Genomic DNA, 17,355 nt, shown 5'->3' with positions numbered 1-17,355 from the left:
AAAACAGGTGTGAGGATGTTATAATGCCGTTGTATCGCTCCATGGTGCGACCGCACCTTGAGTATTGTGTTCAATTCTGGTCGCCGCATCTCAAGAAAGATATAGTAGAATTGGAAAAGGTGCAGCGAAGGGCGACTAAAATGATAGCGGGGATGGGACGACTTCCCTATGAAGAAAGACTAAGGAGGCTAGGGCTATACAGCTTGGAGAAGAGACGGCTGAGGGGAGACATGATAGAGGTATATAAAATAATGAGTGGAGTGAAACAGGTGGATGTGAAGCGTCTGTTCACACTTTCCAAAAATACTAGGACTAGGGGGCATGCGATGAAACTACAGTGTAGTAAATTTAAAACAAATCAGAGAAAATTTTTCTTCACCCAACGTGTAATTAAACTCTGGAATTCATTGCCGGAGAAAGTGGTGAAGGCAGTTAGCTTAGCAGAGTTTAAAAAGGGGTTGGACGGTTTCCTAAAGGACAAGTCCATAAACTGCTACTAAACGGACTTGGAAAACTCCAAAATTCCAGGAATAACATGTATAGAATGTTTGTACGTTTGGGAAGCTTGCCAGGTGCCCTTGGCCTGGATTGGCCGCTGTCGTGGACAGGATGCTGGGCTCGATGGACCCTTGGTCTTTTCCCAGTATGGCATTACTTATGTACTTATGATTGTATTCTTGCGGCGGGCAGGAAGGCACTCACGCATACGCAGTGGAGCACAGCTCATGATTCACAAAGCTCTTTTTTTTTTACGTTGGCAGAAATGCTGGACTGGACTATGTGGATCGGCATCTACCCGTGTGTGAGAATATGCAAGCCTGCTTGTCCCCAGAGAACAGGTTGTATTTTGTACCCCTGGACATTTTAACAGGGTGGATTAGGGTTCCTTGGGGTAGCAGAAGTCACCTATTGTTGAGGTTGGAAGGGTAGAGAGTGGCGGGATGGGGGGTTAGTACAGTTGCTTGTTGATATACTTGTTTTCTATTTGTGATTTATGAACAATTGTAAAGAATATTGTTCCTTTTTATAGTTATAAAATCATAAGTGTTCAAGGCTTGTGCAGATGAGGACAAAGCCCATGGGGACAGGACGGGGTCAGACAGAACCCGCAGGGATGGAACGAGGACAGAGTCCGTGAGGAGAGGATAGGGTGCGGAGATGGACAAACTTTGTCCCCATGCCATTCTCTAGTATGAATATTTCAGAATACCTAATTTCTTTCTTTGGAACAAAAATACATTCATAGCTATCAAAATGCTCAGTGTCACCAAAATGTACCTCTGACCTCAATGATATTTCCAATGAATAGGCTTGTCTCAATATCTGAAATAACATGACGACAGGATTCAAAATGTTGTGGGTATTGAGGGTAAAGGGAAACCAAAGTAGTTTACATACATATACATGCAGGTACTTTTTTCTGTCTCTAGTGGGCTCACAATCTAAGTTTGTACCTGGGGCAATGAAGCTGTATAGTTAAAGGGTCTCCTTTGGGAAGTGCAAGGAAATACTTAATAGAAAATAAGTGCCCTCCGCTCCCACCCACCCCCTCTCTCTCTCCTCAATCACTGGCTGACTACTTCCGCGACAAGGTCCAGAAGATCAACCTCGAATTCACCACTAAACCTTCTCCTCCTCTTCATCCCATAACCCACTCCCTCAACCAACCAACCCAGGCCTCCTTCTCCTCTTTTCCTGATATCACCGAAGAGGAAACCGCCCATCTTCTCTCCTCCTCGAAATGCACCACCTGTTCCTCTGACCCCATCCCCACCAACTTACTTAACACCATCTCTCCTACTATCATCACCCCCCCCCCATCTGTCATATCCTCAACCTCTCTCTCTCCACTGCAACTGTCCCTGACACCTTCAAGCATGCTGTAGTCACACCACTCCTCAAAAAACCATCACTTGACCCTATCTGTCCCTCCAACTACCACCCCATTTCCCTCCTACCCTTCCTCTCCAAAATACTTGAACGCGCCTTTCACAGCCGTTGACTTGACTTTCTCTCCTCTCACGCCATCCTCGATCCGCTTCAATCTGGCTTTCGCCCACTACACTCGACAGAAACGGCACTATCTAATGTCTGCAATGACCTGTTCCTCGCCAAATCCAAAGGTCATTACTCCATCCTCATCCTCCTCGACCTATCCGCCGCTTTTGACACTGTCAATCACAACTTACTTCTCGACACACTGTCCTCTTTTGGGTTCCAGGGCTCTGTCCTCTCCTGGTTCTCCTCTTATCTCTCCCATCGTACCTTCAGAGTACACTCTCATGATTCTTCCTCCACCCCTATCCCACTCTCTGTTGGCGTCCCTCAGGGATCTGTCCTTGGACCCCTTCTTTTCTCAATCTACACCTCTTCCCTGGGCTCCCTGATCTCATCTCATGGCTTCCACTATCATCTTTATGCTGACGACACCCAGCTTTATCTCTCCACACCAGACATCACTGCGGAAACCCAGGCCAAAGTATCGGCCTGCTTATCCGACATTGCTGCCTGGATGTCCAACCGCCACCTGAAACTGAACATGGCCAAGACCGAACTTCTTGTTTTCCCACCCAAACCCACTTCTCCTCTCCCTCCACTCTCTATCTCGGTTGATAACACCCTCATCGTCCCCGTCTCATCTGCCCGCAACCTCGGTGTCATCTTGGACTCCTCCTTCTCCTTCTCTGCGCATATCCAGCAGATAGCCAAGACCTGTTGCTTCTTCCTCTTTAACATTAGCAAAATTCGCCCTTTCCTCTCGGAGCACACCACCCGAACTCTCATCCACACTCTCTCATTACCTCTCGCCTTGACTACTGCAACCTACTCCTCACTACTACTACTACTACTTAACATTTCTAAAGCGCTACTAGGGTTATGCAGCGCTGTACAATTTTAACATGGAAGGACAGTCCCTGCTCAAGGAGCTTACAAACTAAAAGACAGGTGTACAATCTAAAGACAAGTGTACAATCTAAAAGACAGGTGTAAATCTAGTGGGAGACACTGGTCTCCCACTTAGCCATCTATCCCCCCTTTGGTCCGTTCAGAACTCTGCTGCAAGCCTTATCTTCCGCCTGGACCGATATACTCATATCACCCCTCTCCTCAAGTCACTTCATTGGCTTCCGATCAGGTACCGCATTCAGTTCAAGCTTCTGCTTCTAACCTACAAATGCACTCGATCTGCAGCCCCTCCTTACCTCTCAATCCTCATCTCCCCTTACGTTCCTACCCGTAACCTCCGCTCTCAGGACAAATCCCTCCTTTCAGTACCCTTCTCCACCACCGCCAACTCCAGGCTCCGCCCTTTCTGCCTCGCCTCACCCCATGCGTGGAACGGACTCCCTGAACCCATACGCCAGGCCCCCTCCCTGCCCATCTTCAAATCATTGCTCAAAGCCCACCTCTTCAATGTCGCCTTCGGCACCTAACCACTACACCTCTACTCAGGAAATCTAGACTGCCCCAACTTGACATTTTGTTCTTTTAGACTGTAAGCTCCTTTGAGCAGGGACCGTCCTTCTTTGTTAACTTGTACAGCGCTGCGTAACCCTAGTAGCGCTCTAGAAATGTTAAGTAGTAGTAGTAGAAAATAAGTGTGCTGTTTTTATTAGAGTGTTTTTGATATGAGAATAAGAAAATATATACAAAATGATAAAATAATGTTTTGAAAAATTAAAAGATTGAGGAGAAATTTATTTGGCCAATGATAGAAACATTGTCTGTAGGGTGCTGTATGAAATATTGTGTACCACAGACTTCTGAGGCTTTTTTCTCTCTTTTAGACTATTGTTTCACATAGAGACGTATTTTCAAAGCACTTAGACTTACAAAGTTCCACAGGTTTCTATGTAACGTTGTAAGTCTAAATGCTTTGAAAATGAGCCCCTTAGTATTCTATACTGTCCACTATTTTTGGTTGGGTATTAAAATAGTAGAACACCTTATGAATCAACTCTCCCTATATAACCCTTCGATCAGTCAATAACTTAGCCAAATTTTCTTTAAAAAAAATTCAAAACATTAGAAGACAGATTCTGCGCAAAAAACAGAAACACTCATGGACTTCTTTAATAACAGACTTTATGATGGGACCTTCTGCTGATAGATTCTGGAATAAATTCCACCCTATTCAATTACAGGAATTGCAATCTATGCTTAAAAATTGTTCTTGTTCTCACTGTGAGTTAAATTATTGTCCCACATATTTACTACGTTCTCTATTGTTTTATAAATTGGGTTTGTATCTGGATTATTTCCACATTGGAAATTGGTCTATTTCCATCTTCATTGGGAAATATCCTATTAACTCCCCTTTTGGAAAACCCTTCAGAAGCTAAACAAGATCCTAGTAACTATAAGACAATTGTTAATAACCCATTTTTTGCAAAGATTATGGACAGTCTAGTTGCTAATCAATTAACTAATTACCTAGACTCTTCCAACATTCTTTTTCCTATTCAGAAAGGGCTTCAGTACTGAAACCCTATTAGGAATGTTACTGGATTAGTTTAAGGATTTATTTTATAAGGGTCATCAGGCCATAACTCTTCAATTTGATCTATCAGCTGCCTTTGACATGGTAAATCATCAACTTCTGTTAAAGTTGTGGTGTGATATTGGCATTACCAATAGAGTACTGAACAAGTTCAGTGGTTTTCTGATGGAGAGAATTTACAGTGTAAAGAATATAAGAGATGTATTCAAAACCCTGGAAGACAAACTGTGGGGTACTACAGGGATCTTCCTCATCTCTCATATTATTTAATACATTAATGAGCTCTTTTGGACATTTTCTTTCAAATAAAATCACATACCTACTCTGATGAGATTACATTATTTATGCTGGTAACACTTAAAAACACTACTCCCTCAACTACTGTTCAGATTTGCATTAATTTAGTGGAAATTTGGGCTACTTAATATTGCCTGCAATTAAACACTGGAAAAACTAAAATACTGTGGGGATAGAACCAACCTTACCTTCTCCTCTCAGTAAGGTATTTATTTATTTATTTATTTGCATTTGTATCCCACATTTTCCCACCTATTTGCGGGCTCAGTGTGGCTTACAATACATTGTGAATGATGGAATTGCAATTGGTTGCAGTACAATTCTGAGTTACATTGTGAAAAGTTATCGAAAACAAAGTAAATACAGGGTATCATTTGGGGATAGAACAGCGGAGAACTATTAACTATTAATACTATCTCTCTTTCCCCTGAATCCACCCTAAAACATTTAGGTATAACAATTGATTCCATGTTATCTCTAGAACCCCAGGTTAACCTCATGAGAAAAAAAAAAATATTCTGGGAACTCAGCCAGCTTCATAGTTTTATTTGGAACATTTCAAAACGATTGTGCAAGCCTGTGTAATGGCCCAATTAGATTACTGTAATGTAATTTATATAGAATTATCCATGGCATGGCGCTATCCTATTACCTTTCGTTTATCCACAATATAAATAAAGACAAAGACAATCCACAATATAAACCAGTTAACTATACACATTCCGTCAGCCAAGAACGTAAAATTTAAAAAACATACAAAAAAGAATACAAAAAAATATAAAACTGAGTTGAAAATTAATTTTGCTTCAGCAAGACTTGGAGGCTTTGACTATTTAAACTCTAGTTAATGTCTTAATTTAATGATTACATGTTTTTACTTTTGTTTTGGATTGCTTGGTCTCTTGATATGGCTGTTTCTGTCTCAAGAGGAAATTCCTTTCTGATTAAAAAAAATTGTTGTGTAAACTGTCTTGACCTACCAGTTTGGATTAGGAGGTATAGCAAATGCTCAAATATACACATACAATTTAAACGATTCTATTTTTCTTTGCTTCGTACCAGGCTGCACAAATACAGATTTTTTTGCCCTCAAATCTCAGAATGAATCTAGATTTATTTACGTTTTAGGAAACAGCTAAAACTTACTTGTTTAAATGATTTTTTGAAAGTTAAGTTTTTATAGTAATATTTTAGTCTAATTTCAGTTAAATACAACTCCTAGGAAATGCCAAGTCTCTCTTTTATTATGAGCATTGAACTGTGTATCTGGTATTTTTATGGTATATAAGTAATTATATTGTATTGTATTATTTATTCTGATTTAACCACCCAGTAAAGTCTATCCGGCCATTATTCATAGCGATTTAAGCATGCAGAGGAGGCTCCTGCCTGCTTAAGTTGCCTGGGGCTGCCTAACCTCTGATATTCAGTGGCACTAAACCATCCAGGACCTGCATAAAAATAAATATTCAAGTTTCCTTCTGCACTCCAACCCCTTCCATGGTCTATGCCCCCCCTTCCAACCCACTGCTTAAGACTGAAGATCCTCCATCCCCCCCCCCCCCCCCCCAGGTCCTTATACCTCTCATCCCCACCCCTCCAACCCAGAATAGGCCCTGTGGTTCTACCTGAGAAGTGCAAAGCCCACTTGTTTTTGTTCTTGCTCCTAGCAGCAGCTATTTTGGATTTGTAGCTGCAAGAGGCAGGGGCAGGAGCAAGTGGGCTTTGCTCCTACTACTACTTGACATTTCTAAAGCGCTACTAGGGTTACGCAGCGCTGTACAATTTAACATAGAAGGACAGTCCCTGCTCAAAAGACCACTAGAGATCTCAGGTAGGCTCGAGGAGGCGGGGGTGGGGAGAGGGAGGGCCCTATCCTGAGTTGGAAGTGGGGATGGGAAGGGATCTTCACTCTTAAGCAGTGGGTTGGGAGGGGTGGGGAGCTGAATGCTGACCACTGATGGCTGAATATCAGGGTGTATATTTTTTTTTATATACATCCAAAACCTGGACTGGATAATGACTCTTTGGAAGTAGAAGAGAGAATGAGCAGTGGTTATCAAATCCACAGAAGGGGGGCCTTGCAGCAAGCCTGCCTCCAACTACGTTTAGCATATAGGTTGGGGCGTTTCCGTGGATGACGATCGTGCAGATCTTGAACGTAGTACGTTCCTTAAGTGGGAGCCAGTGAAGTTTCTCGCTTAGGGGTTTTGCACTTTCAAATTTTGGTTTTCCAAATATGAGTCTGGCGGCAGTATTCTGGGCTGTTTGGAGTTTCTTAATGGTTTGTTCTTTGCAGCCAGCGTAGAGTGCGTTGCAGTAATCCAGGTGACTTAATACCATTGACTGTACCAGGATCCGGAAGATAGATCTAGGGAAGAAGGGTTTTACTCTTGAGTTTCCACATGGCGTGGAACATTTTTTTCGTAGTGTTCTTCACGTGGGTTTTTTAGTTAGATTAACTTTAATAGGCTAATTGCTCTTTTGTTCCTCTTTTCCCTTTATCCCCCGGATTTTATATATTACGCTATTTCTTTTTTTTTGAAAATATCTTTATTATTAGAAGAAAAGACATGTAACATTTGAACATCACATTCCGGCTCAATGAAGCCAACTATTTCCAATATCTAGCAGCCGATAATAACCTATGAATACAATGAATACATTGACTACCTGTGTCAGCTAACAAACCTTATTGTATAACCTTAACATAATACAACTTTCAAAATGAGGCCATTTTAAACATATATATATATATATATATATATATATATATCCTCTGCCCTTCCCTCTAACTTTTTAGTTTATACCCGTCTAACCCCCACCCCCCTCCTGGAGATGCCTTCTTTGCAAAGTACAGTACCTCAAACAGCTTCTATAAAGAACCATATGCCTGACCTCTCCCTCCAGTGGACTTACTGCGTTCCGTTTCCCATCTAGCCATCTGCAGCATTGTAGTCCACCACTGGTTGATAGCCGGCGGGTCTTCCAAAATCCAGTGTGCTAATACCGTTTTTCATGCCAGCATCAGCGCTACATATACAAACCGGACCTGAGATGGATGCAACCCCTGTTCACGCAACTGAGACTCATCCCCCAACAGCAAAATCCGGTAGGACCACTCTACAGCCTGTGCCAACAAACGCTCCAACACTTGCAGCACCCTTTTCCAGAATACATACAACTCAGTACACTCCAAAAAGGTATGTACTAAGGTGCCTTTACTGTGTTTACATCTTATGCAAGTGTCATCTTCCCAAAGCCCCATCCGCTTTCCTTTCTCTCTTGTTATAAAAGCACCATGTAGCAACCGAAACGGCATCTCCTGCAAATTTGCACTAGCTGTCATTTTAAATGATGCTGCAAAGTAGGTTGCCAGCATATTACCTGTGATTTCCTCCCCCACTTGTTCACCCCACCATTTTGCCAGGCCAGCAATGAAGAAGTCCTCCTTTTGCTCCTTTCCTAGAGAATACCATACCGCCAATTTGTTTGCAGCGTTCGGCATCTGACAAAACATCTTATCCAGCCGCGAAAAACTAGGCCCCCCCCCTCTTCCTTAGAAGACAAGGTCGCACAATAGTGCTTCAATTGAAGAAAAGGGAAATAATCTTCCTGCCCCAACCTCCAAAAATTCCGAGCCTGCTCAAATGTGGGGAATATCCCCTGTCCCTCAACCGTAAAATGTCCCACATAACGACACCCATTCTTGGCCCACACTTTGAACCGCGATGCCCCCTGACCCGCTGGAAATGAGGGGTTATCTACTACTGTCAGAAACGGAGATGGTCCTGTGGCCTTTCCCAGTCCACCCCGCCACCAATTCCAGGCCTCTCTCAGAGGCTGAAGCAAACACTGGAGGTCTCCTTTCGAGCTTCCCTGTACTTGTAAACTATTAAACACCGAATACGGAAGCACCTCACCTTGCCAGATACCTTTTGGGGCATATTTAGCAGACCCAGAATGGAGCTCAAAAATCCACCTAAGTAGCGCTGCCACATTGTATAACCACAGGTCCGGAAGATTTAATCCTCCCTTATTCCTAGCAAGCGTCAATTTAGCAAAACTTATCCTGGCCCGCTTTCCCGCCCAAAGAAAAGTACCAATAAACCCCTTATAGTATAGTTCATCTTTCCGTGTTATCCAAAATGACATCATCTATAAGGGGTATAGAATCTTGGGCAACATAACCATTTTTACTAATGCTACATGCCCCAATAAAGAAAGGGGCAAATCTCTCCATCTGTGGCACAGTTTTTTAATGCAATCTAGCTTGTCCTGTATATTGCGACGATATACCACTCTCATATCCGCATGCAAATACACTCCTAAATATTTTAAAGTTCCGGTCGACCAAGCTAAGGGAAACGTATGATATTGCGCTATTTCTGTATGGAAATCGAAGTGTATTCCATAGCAATACACACAACTTAGTTAACTAGCTAATCAATGTTGATAACTGGATGTTAACAAGCAATTATCAGAACTAATTGGCATTAATTAGAATTTACACGCATTACCTGCTAAGTGTATTCTGCAAAGTGGTGCATATAAATTCTAATGCATGCTGCTGAAAAGGAGGTATGGCTATGGGCAGGTTGTGGGCATTCTAGAAATCTACGCGCAGGATTACAGAATCCACCAGCTCCGCATCTAACTTAGGTGCTGGTACTTACACCAAGCTTTACTTGGTGTAAATTGCCATGCCTACAGTTAGGCACCATCATGGCAGCTTGGCATATTCTATATACTGTGCAGAAACTTAAGCTTATTCTATAAAGTACACCTAAATGAAGGTGTACTTTACAGAATGCGCTTAGGCGAATTTCATTTCAGCACCTAACTTTTAGGCATGATATATAGAATATAGTCCCATATGGTTTATGGCAAGTATGATACTGTTCACAGTTCCTTTATTGATGACTTCTCAAATACTACTGACTAACTCTTAACAACTGTTCTTCCTAAGATCGTCTTTATTCAAGGTAGTGACTAAATGACTCCACCAATTATTCGAATGGTCATCTGACTGGGGAATCGTTAGAGCTAAAACACTCTGTTGTAACACTAAGTCGTCAGTTTAAATCCAGAAAAAAATGGACCATGTGAAAAGAGCCGATGATCTCTGCTCAGTTATAGAGGCCTGTCAAATTCCGATAAATCTGTGAATTCTGTGCACACCTTGGCACTGATTCATAACTACTACTATTTAACATTTCTAAAGCGCTACCAGGGTTGTGCAGAGCTGTACAATTAACAAAGAAGGACAGTCCCTGCTCAAAGGAGCTTACAATCTAAAGGACAAAAAGTGCAGTCAATCAAGATTGAGGCAGTCTAGATTTCCTGGATAGAGGTACAATGGTTAGGTGCCAAAAGCGACATTGAAGAGGTGGGCTTTGAGCAAGGATTTGAAGATGGGTAGGGAGGGGGCTTGGCATATGGGCTCAGAGAGTTTATTCCAAGCATAGGGTGAGGCGAGGCAGAAAGGGCGGAGTCTGGAGTTGGCGGTGGTGGAGAAGGGTACTGAGAGGAGGGATTTGTCCTGTGAGCGGAGATTACGGGTAGGAGCGTAAGTGGAGATGAGGGTAGAGAGGTAGTGAGGGGCTGCAGATTGAGTGCATTTGTAGGTTAGTAAGAGAAGCTTGAACTGTATGCGGTACCTGATCGGAAGCCAGTGAAATGACTTGAGGAGAGGGGTGATATGAGCGCAGCAGAGTTCTGAACGGATTGAAGGGGGGATAGATGGTTAAGTGGGAGGCCAATGAGGAGTAGGTTGCAGTAGTCAAGGCGAGAGGTAATGAGAGAGTGGATGAGAGTTCGGGTGGTGTGCTCAGAGAGGAAAAGGCGAATTTTGCTGATGTTATAGAGAAAGAAGCGACAGGTCTTGGCTGTCTGCAATTATAACACACATGAGAAGGAAGAGAGAACTTTATTTTAAACACTACAATATAATGACATATTTCAGAAAATTTTGTAGCAATTAGGCTTTGTAGTTTTCAGGGAACAGGACATAACTCTCTGAATCATAGTTATTCACAGCATTGTACACTGGGTCTACGATTCAAGAATCAACAAATCCCTGTTATCATAGCCCCTTCCTTGAAGCCCCAGTCTAGAAATTAAAAAAAAAGAAAAAAAAAAAGAAAAGAGAAACAAATGGGTGAGAAGCATTAGTAGTTAATATTTATTGTCAAGAGATTTCTAAAAAATTGGAATAAGTGCGAACAGTGCTAAGAGTGCTATAGTTTGAATTCAGCTTTTGATTAGATATACTTGAATTATGTTTCTTGTCGGCAGACAAGATTAGATGTTGAATAACTCACTTGAAACTGGATTATTCGCTCCTGGGAAAGGCACAAGTACATTCTTTCAGTATCCTTAAGGTAAAATGCACATTTATGGAGTTGTGACACTGGATCATCTGCATCTAATAAAGCTGTCTGTTTATCCACCTTTCGAATTATCTAGTGAAAATAAAAATATAGATATATTGAAGACAAGGACATTTCCATTTTCATAAACTGAAAGGCAAAATATGCTTTTAATTTATAAATGATGCACGCATACTTGAGTAGATGAATGCGTACAAGATATGACATACTTGTAGAATGACCTGACCTCCAACAGAGCTATCTACTGCACAAAAATATACCACAAAGTGACTGCATATTATTGTTTTATGCGCTGCCATCAAATTTGAAATCTCTCTCTAAAAGAATGGAATTTAGAAAGCAACTAAAAATGTATTTGTTTTAGTAGGCTTACAATAAGTTGTACATAAGAATGCTGATGCTATATATACTCTGCACTGCTTGCTTTAAATAGAAGGCTTTAATCTAATTGCTCTCAGCCCAATCTAAGAGTTACACTCTGCATTGCTTGCTTTAAATAGAAGGCTTTATTTATTTATGTGCTCTTAGCTCGATTTAAAAGTTTACTCTGCATTGCTTGCTTTACATAGAAGGCTTTTATTGTTTCCAGATCGACTCAAAAGCCTATACTCTGCATTGCTTGCTTTAAATAGAAGACTTTAATTGCATGCACTTCCTTCAACTTGGATATAAGTTTATACTATGCTTTACCTACTTGAATGCTAACCAGCTGAATATTTGCCACAGGGCACAAACACAGATATGAATATCAGCAAAACACTGCTAACCATTTATTGTCTCACCCTACTCTCACACACAAACACAACCCTTAACCCAGATAACAACAACACCATAAATCACAAATCACACAACACTCACATACACACTATGCCCACCCTAAAGAACATCTATAATAACCTACCCACAACACACCAACCATACGCACAGCCTACCAATAACTCGCCAAACCAAAGACACAACAACCAACCAAAAGGAAAAATCTCCGAGCATGAACACCACCAACAAAAAGAGGAAAACAACAACAACAACAACAAACTCAACCACCGAAGAAACAAGCAATTAATAAAAATAAACACATCGAACCCCCCCATAGAACCACATCGCTCAATCCAACTAGGATACATCAATGCAAGATCAGCAGTAAGCAACTCAGTAGATATACTAGACTGGATCACCACAGATAATTTAGACCTTCTATTTATTACAGAAACCTGGTTCCACAGCCCTACAGACCCCGCCATCTTAGAAGCATGCCCACCAGAATACAAAATCACCCACTGGACAAGGAGTGAAAAAAGAGGGGGGCGGAATAGCCATAATTTACAAACCCGAATTCACCATCACAACCACGGGTGAATCTACCTCACCACAACTAGAAATTGCATCGACAAGAATTAATCACCCAAACCTAATAGGACACCTCAATGCAATCCTATTCTACAGACCACCAGGAAAATGGCAAGACTCCCAAACACAACTCATGGACTTCATCTCGAACACATGTGTATCTGCCACAAACATCCTTATAATAGGAGACATCAACCTACCTTGAAGATGACACCTCAACAGGCACACGAGAATGCAAAGAATTCCTAAAACTCTGGGATCTACATGCACCCTACACGCAACCAACACACGAAAAAGGACATACACTGGACATCATAACACACAAATTCGACCAGGACTCAGCTATCACACTTACCAACACAAGATGGACACCTACATTATGGTCGGACCACCATAAAGCAAATGTCTCTCTCAACTGGCAAAAAACACACATAAACACAACCAATAAACATGAGCGAACAACATACACCACGAGAGGAAAAATAGACCCCACAACATTTTGGCAACAGATCTACCAGAACGAATGGTCAACCAATGCTGACACCATCCAATTCCTACAAGAATGGGACGATTTATGCACAACAACATTAGACAAAATTGCCCCAATCCAAACCAGAACATCACACAGAAAAAAATCAAACCCATGGTTCACCGAAGAGCTGAAAAAGCTTAAAGCACAAGTCAGGAAACTAGAACGTGCATGGAACAAAAAAAGAAATGAACAAACACTAAATGCCTGGAAACTACTTCGGAGGAAATACAAATATACCATAAAACAGACTAAAAGACTACACTACAAGACAATAATAGGACCAAACTACAAAGACACACACAAACTCTTCTACCTCGTGAACAAACTATTAGACACCACACCAGTCACAAACAACAGCAAAGATATACCAGACGTTGATAACCTTGCGAAATACTTCAAGGAGAAAATAATAAAATTAAGACTCCAAATACCTGCCAGCCCTATTGAATACGCCACACTCCTAGATTGTCTAGACCCAGAAGAAGGAATATACCCAGCAGACAGAACCTGGACCGAATTCGAACTACTATCAGAAGACATCATCTCTGAAACACTTAGAAGATATGCCAAATCCCACTGCAAACTAGACATATGCCCAAATAACCTCATGAAATCAGCTCCTCAACAATTCATAATAGACCTAACAAACCACGTAAACTTCATGCTACAAAACGGACTTTTCCCAAAAGAAAAAGGAAAAATTTTACTCGCCCCTATACCCAAAGAAAAGCGCAAGGGAAATAACCAACTACAGACCAGTAGCATCCATACCACTAATAACCAAAATAACCGAAGGAATGGTAACTAAACAACTCACTAACTATCTAAACAAATACTCAATACTACATGATGCCCAATCAGGATTCCGATCGAATCACAGCACGGAAACAGTATTAATTACCCTCATGACTAAATTCAAACAAATGATTGCAACCGGCAACAACATACTCCTCCTACAATTTGACATGTCTAGTGCCTTCGACATGGTAGACCACGGAATCCTATTACACATACTTGAATATTTTGGCATGTGAGGAAATGACCTAAACTGGTTCAAGGGGTTCCTAACCCAATGTTCATACCAAGTCACATCAAATTCAGCCACGTCTGCCGCATGGACACCTGAATGTGGGATACCACAAGGATCACCTCTCTCACCAACCATCTTCAACCTAATGATGACCCCCTTGGCAAAACTCCTATCAAACCATAACCTCAACCCATATATCTACGCCGATGATGTAACAATATACATCCCTTTCAAACAAGACATCAAAGAAATCTTCAATGAAATCAACCAAAGTCTACGCATCATGAACACCTGGGCAGATGCATTTCGTTTGAAACTAAATACAGAAAAAACTCAATGCCTGATACTTACCTCCCAATACAACATGAATGAATTTACCGCCATAAATACACCTAACCTAAGCCTTCCAATCTCAGAAACGTTAAAAATCCTTGGAGTTACTATCGACCGACACCTAACACTCGAAACCCATGCAAACAACACAACCAAAAAGATGTTCTACTGCATGTGGAAACTGAAAAGAATAAGACCATTCTTCCCAAGATCCGTCTTCCGCAGCCTAGTACAATCCCTCGTACTCAGCCATCTGAATTACTGCAACTCACTGTACGCAGGCTGCAAAGAGCAAATCTTGAGGAAACTTCAAACAGCCCAGAATACAGCAGCCAGACTCATCTTCGGAATACCAAAATATGAAAGTGCAAAACCCTTACGAGAGAAGCTACACTGGCTCCCACTCAAGGAACGCATTACTTTCAAAGTATGCACATTAGTCCACAAAATCATTCACGGCGAAGCCCCAGCCTACATGTCTGAGTTAATCGACTTACCACCCAGAAACGCTAAAAGATCATCCCGAACTTTCTTCAACCTCCACTTCCCTAACTGCAAGGGCCTGAAATACAAGACGCTGCACGCATCAACCTTTACTTACATGAGCACGCAGTTCTGGAACAATCTGCAGTGGAACCTGAAAACGATCTACGAACAAACCAACTTCCGTAAATCACTGAAGACACATCTTTTTGATAAAATTTACGGAAAGAACCAAAACACATAAAGCTCACACTCACTGTTCAGTAATACATCAATACATCCATTTATGAATTCTCAACCCCTAATCTCACCACACCCATACCTCTACTCACAGAAAAATGTATACCATATGCTTCATATAGCGCCCCTTAATTTCCCGTTGTCTCCTTCCAATGTCTCAATGTTCTTTTCTATTGATTTATTCCTTAATGATTTCGATTTTGTCTTCACAATGTAATCCATAACCTGAATTGTAACAAATTGTATTTCCATTACTCATAATGTATTGTAAGCCACACTGAGCCTGCAAAAAGGTGGGAAAATGTGGGATACAAATGCAATAAATAATAATAATAATATAGTCATTTGTGATCATTATGCTGATGAGAACTGATACTGTCTAGTATTGGTATAGGTTACTGGCCACTCTTATCAATTTATGTATTGTTGAGATTTATGTTTTTATATTTTGTACTGTTTTAACATGATGCTGTGTATGTGTATCTGTCACCTGCCTTGAACATTAGAAGGTGAGGACAATAAAATGTAACTAATGATAATAGGGGTAATGCGGGTTCTGGCTGTGCACAATTGTAGGAAATAGGTTTAGCTTTGCCTGTTTACATGAAAGAGATCACACACCTGGGTTTAAAAACATTGATTAAATAGTTGAAGGTATATACTGTAGTGCATATAATTCCCTGACTGACCTGACTGTTGCGTCAGGAAACCTGTTCAAGGCAGTAGTGAGATGTGAATGTGTGGACTAAAGACCACATTGCAGCTTTACAAATCTCTTCAATGGAGGTTGATTTCAAGTGGGCTACCAATACAGCTATGGTTCTGACATTGTGAGCTATGACATGAACCTCTGAAGCCAGCCTAGCCTGGGCACAAGTGAAGGAGATGCAACCTGCTAGCCAACTCGACAAAGTGCATTTACCTATGACTGCCCCCGTACTGTTCAGGTCAAAAGAAACAAAAAGCTGGGTAGACCATCTATCGGCTTTAGTCCGCTCCAAATAAAGGCAAAAGCTCACTTGCAGTCCAGGGTGTGCAGAGTAATTTTGCCAGGATGGGCATGAGGTTTTGGAAAAAATGTTGGTAGATCAACTTTGATTGATTAAAGATGAAAATCAGACACACTCTTCAGAAAGAACTTATGATGGATGTGGAGAACCACTTTGTGGTGATGAAATCTTATGTAAGGTGGATCAGATACTAGGGCCTGAAGCTTGCTGATTCTCAGAGGTGAAGTGACTGCCACCAAGAACAAAACCTTCCAAGTGAAGAACTTCAGATAACAGGTGTCAAGTGGCTCAAAAGGAGCTTTCATCAGTTGGAAAAAGAAGACGTTGAGGACCCATGACACTGTGGAAGGCTTGATTGGAGGCATAGACAAAAGCAAACTTCTCACAAAACAAACAACTAGAGGCTGTACAGATATGGGCTTACCTTCCATATGGTGATGGTAAGCACCAACTGAATTGAGATGAATCCTTACGAAGTTGGTTTCAAGACCAGACTCAGAAAGGTGTAGAAGGTATACAAGCAGTTTTCATGTAGGGCAGGAAAATGGACCTAAGGTCTTGCCCTCACAACAGAGGGCAAACCTCTTCCACTTGAAAAGCTAAGTTACTTGTCTGTAACAGATGTTCTCCGAAGACACATATATTCTCACATGTGACGGCATCCATGGCACCTAGTGCGGACACTGCCAAGTGCCCTATCACTTTAAATCTTTGAGGCAGAGTTCTTACTGTGCATGAGAAAAATGCTTGAGTGCGGGACCAGAAGTACAGTACTAAAGCCAAGACAACAATTCCAAAGGTAGGAGGGAGGGATGTGAGAATATATGCCTTCTGTCCTCAGAGAACACCAAATAAATTAGCTTTCTCTGAGAACAGAAGGCATAATATTCCCACATATGGGACTCACTAGTTACCAGGCTTACAACATAAATGAATTCTGCAGGTTAGTTGATAGTGAGCCTGGTGAAGAAAAAGGGCTGGAGGGCACAGCTGACTTTTATATAGTAAAAGATTCTGCAGGACTACTTGTCCAAATCAACTATCCCACCTAGAATTCTGCTGAATTCTGAAGGTGTGGATATAAGACCACGTAGCTGCTTTGCAAATGTCTTCAATGGAGGCAGAGTAGGAATCGAATCTTACATGCAAAGACCAGCCTGAGTATATATGTAGGAGATACAGTCATCCAA

The 17,355-nt window shown here is 41.5% G+C and overlaps 1 protein-coding gene across 3 annotated transcripts in view; it reads right to left on the bottom strand.

Moving 5' to 3' along the window:
• The window catches only part of RBPJ (recombination signal binding protein for immunoglobulin kappa J region), a 415,590-nt gene that overhangs the window by 34,746 nt on the left and 363,489 nt on the right, over nt 1-17,355 (bottom strand). For all 3 annotated transcript variants that reach the window (XM_030191260.1, XM_030191259.1, XM_030191261.1), the window contains one exon: nt 11,122-11,262. In XM_030191260.1, the coding sequence (XP_030047120.1) occupies nt 11,122-11,262 (141 nt within the window). The remainder of the gene's footprint in view (nt 1-11,121; nt 11,263-17,355) is intronic.

This window comes from Microcaecilia unicolor, chromosome 2 (assembly GCF_901765095.1).
Source record: "Microcaecilia unicolor chromosome 2, aMicUni1.1, whole genome shotgun sequence".
Classification (NCBI taxonomy): domain Eukaryota; kingdom Metazoa; phylum Chordata; class Amphibia; order Gymnophiona; family Siphonopidae; genus Microcaecilia; species Microcaecilia unicolor.
Note: the sequence above shows the minus strand (reverse complement) of the source record. Positions and strands in the feature narration are given on the sequence as shown.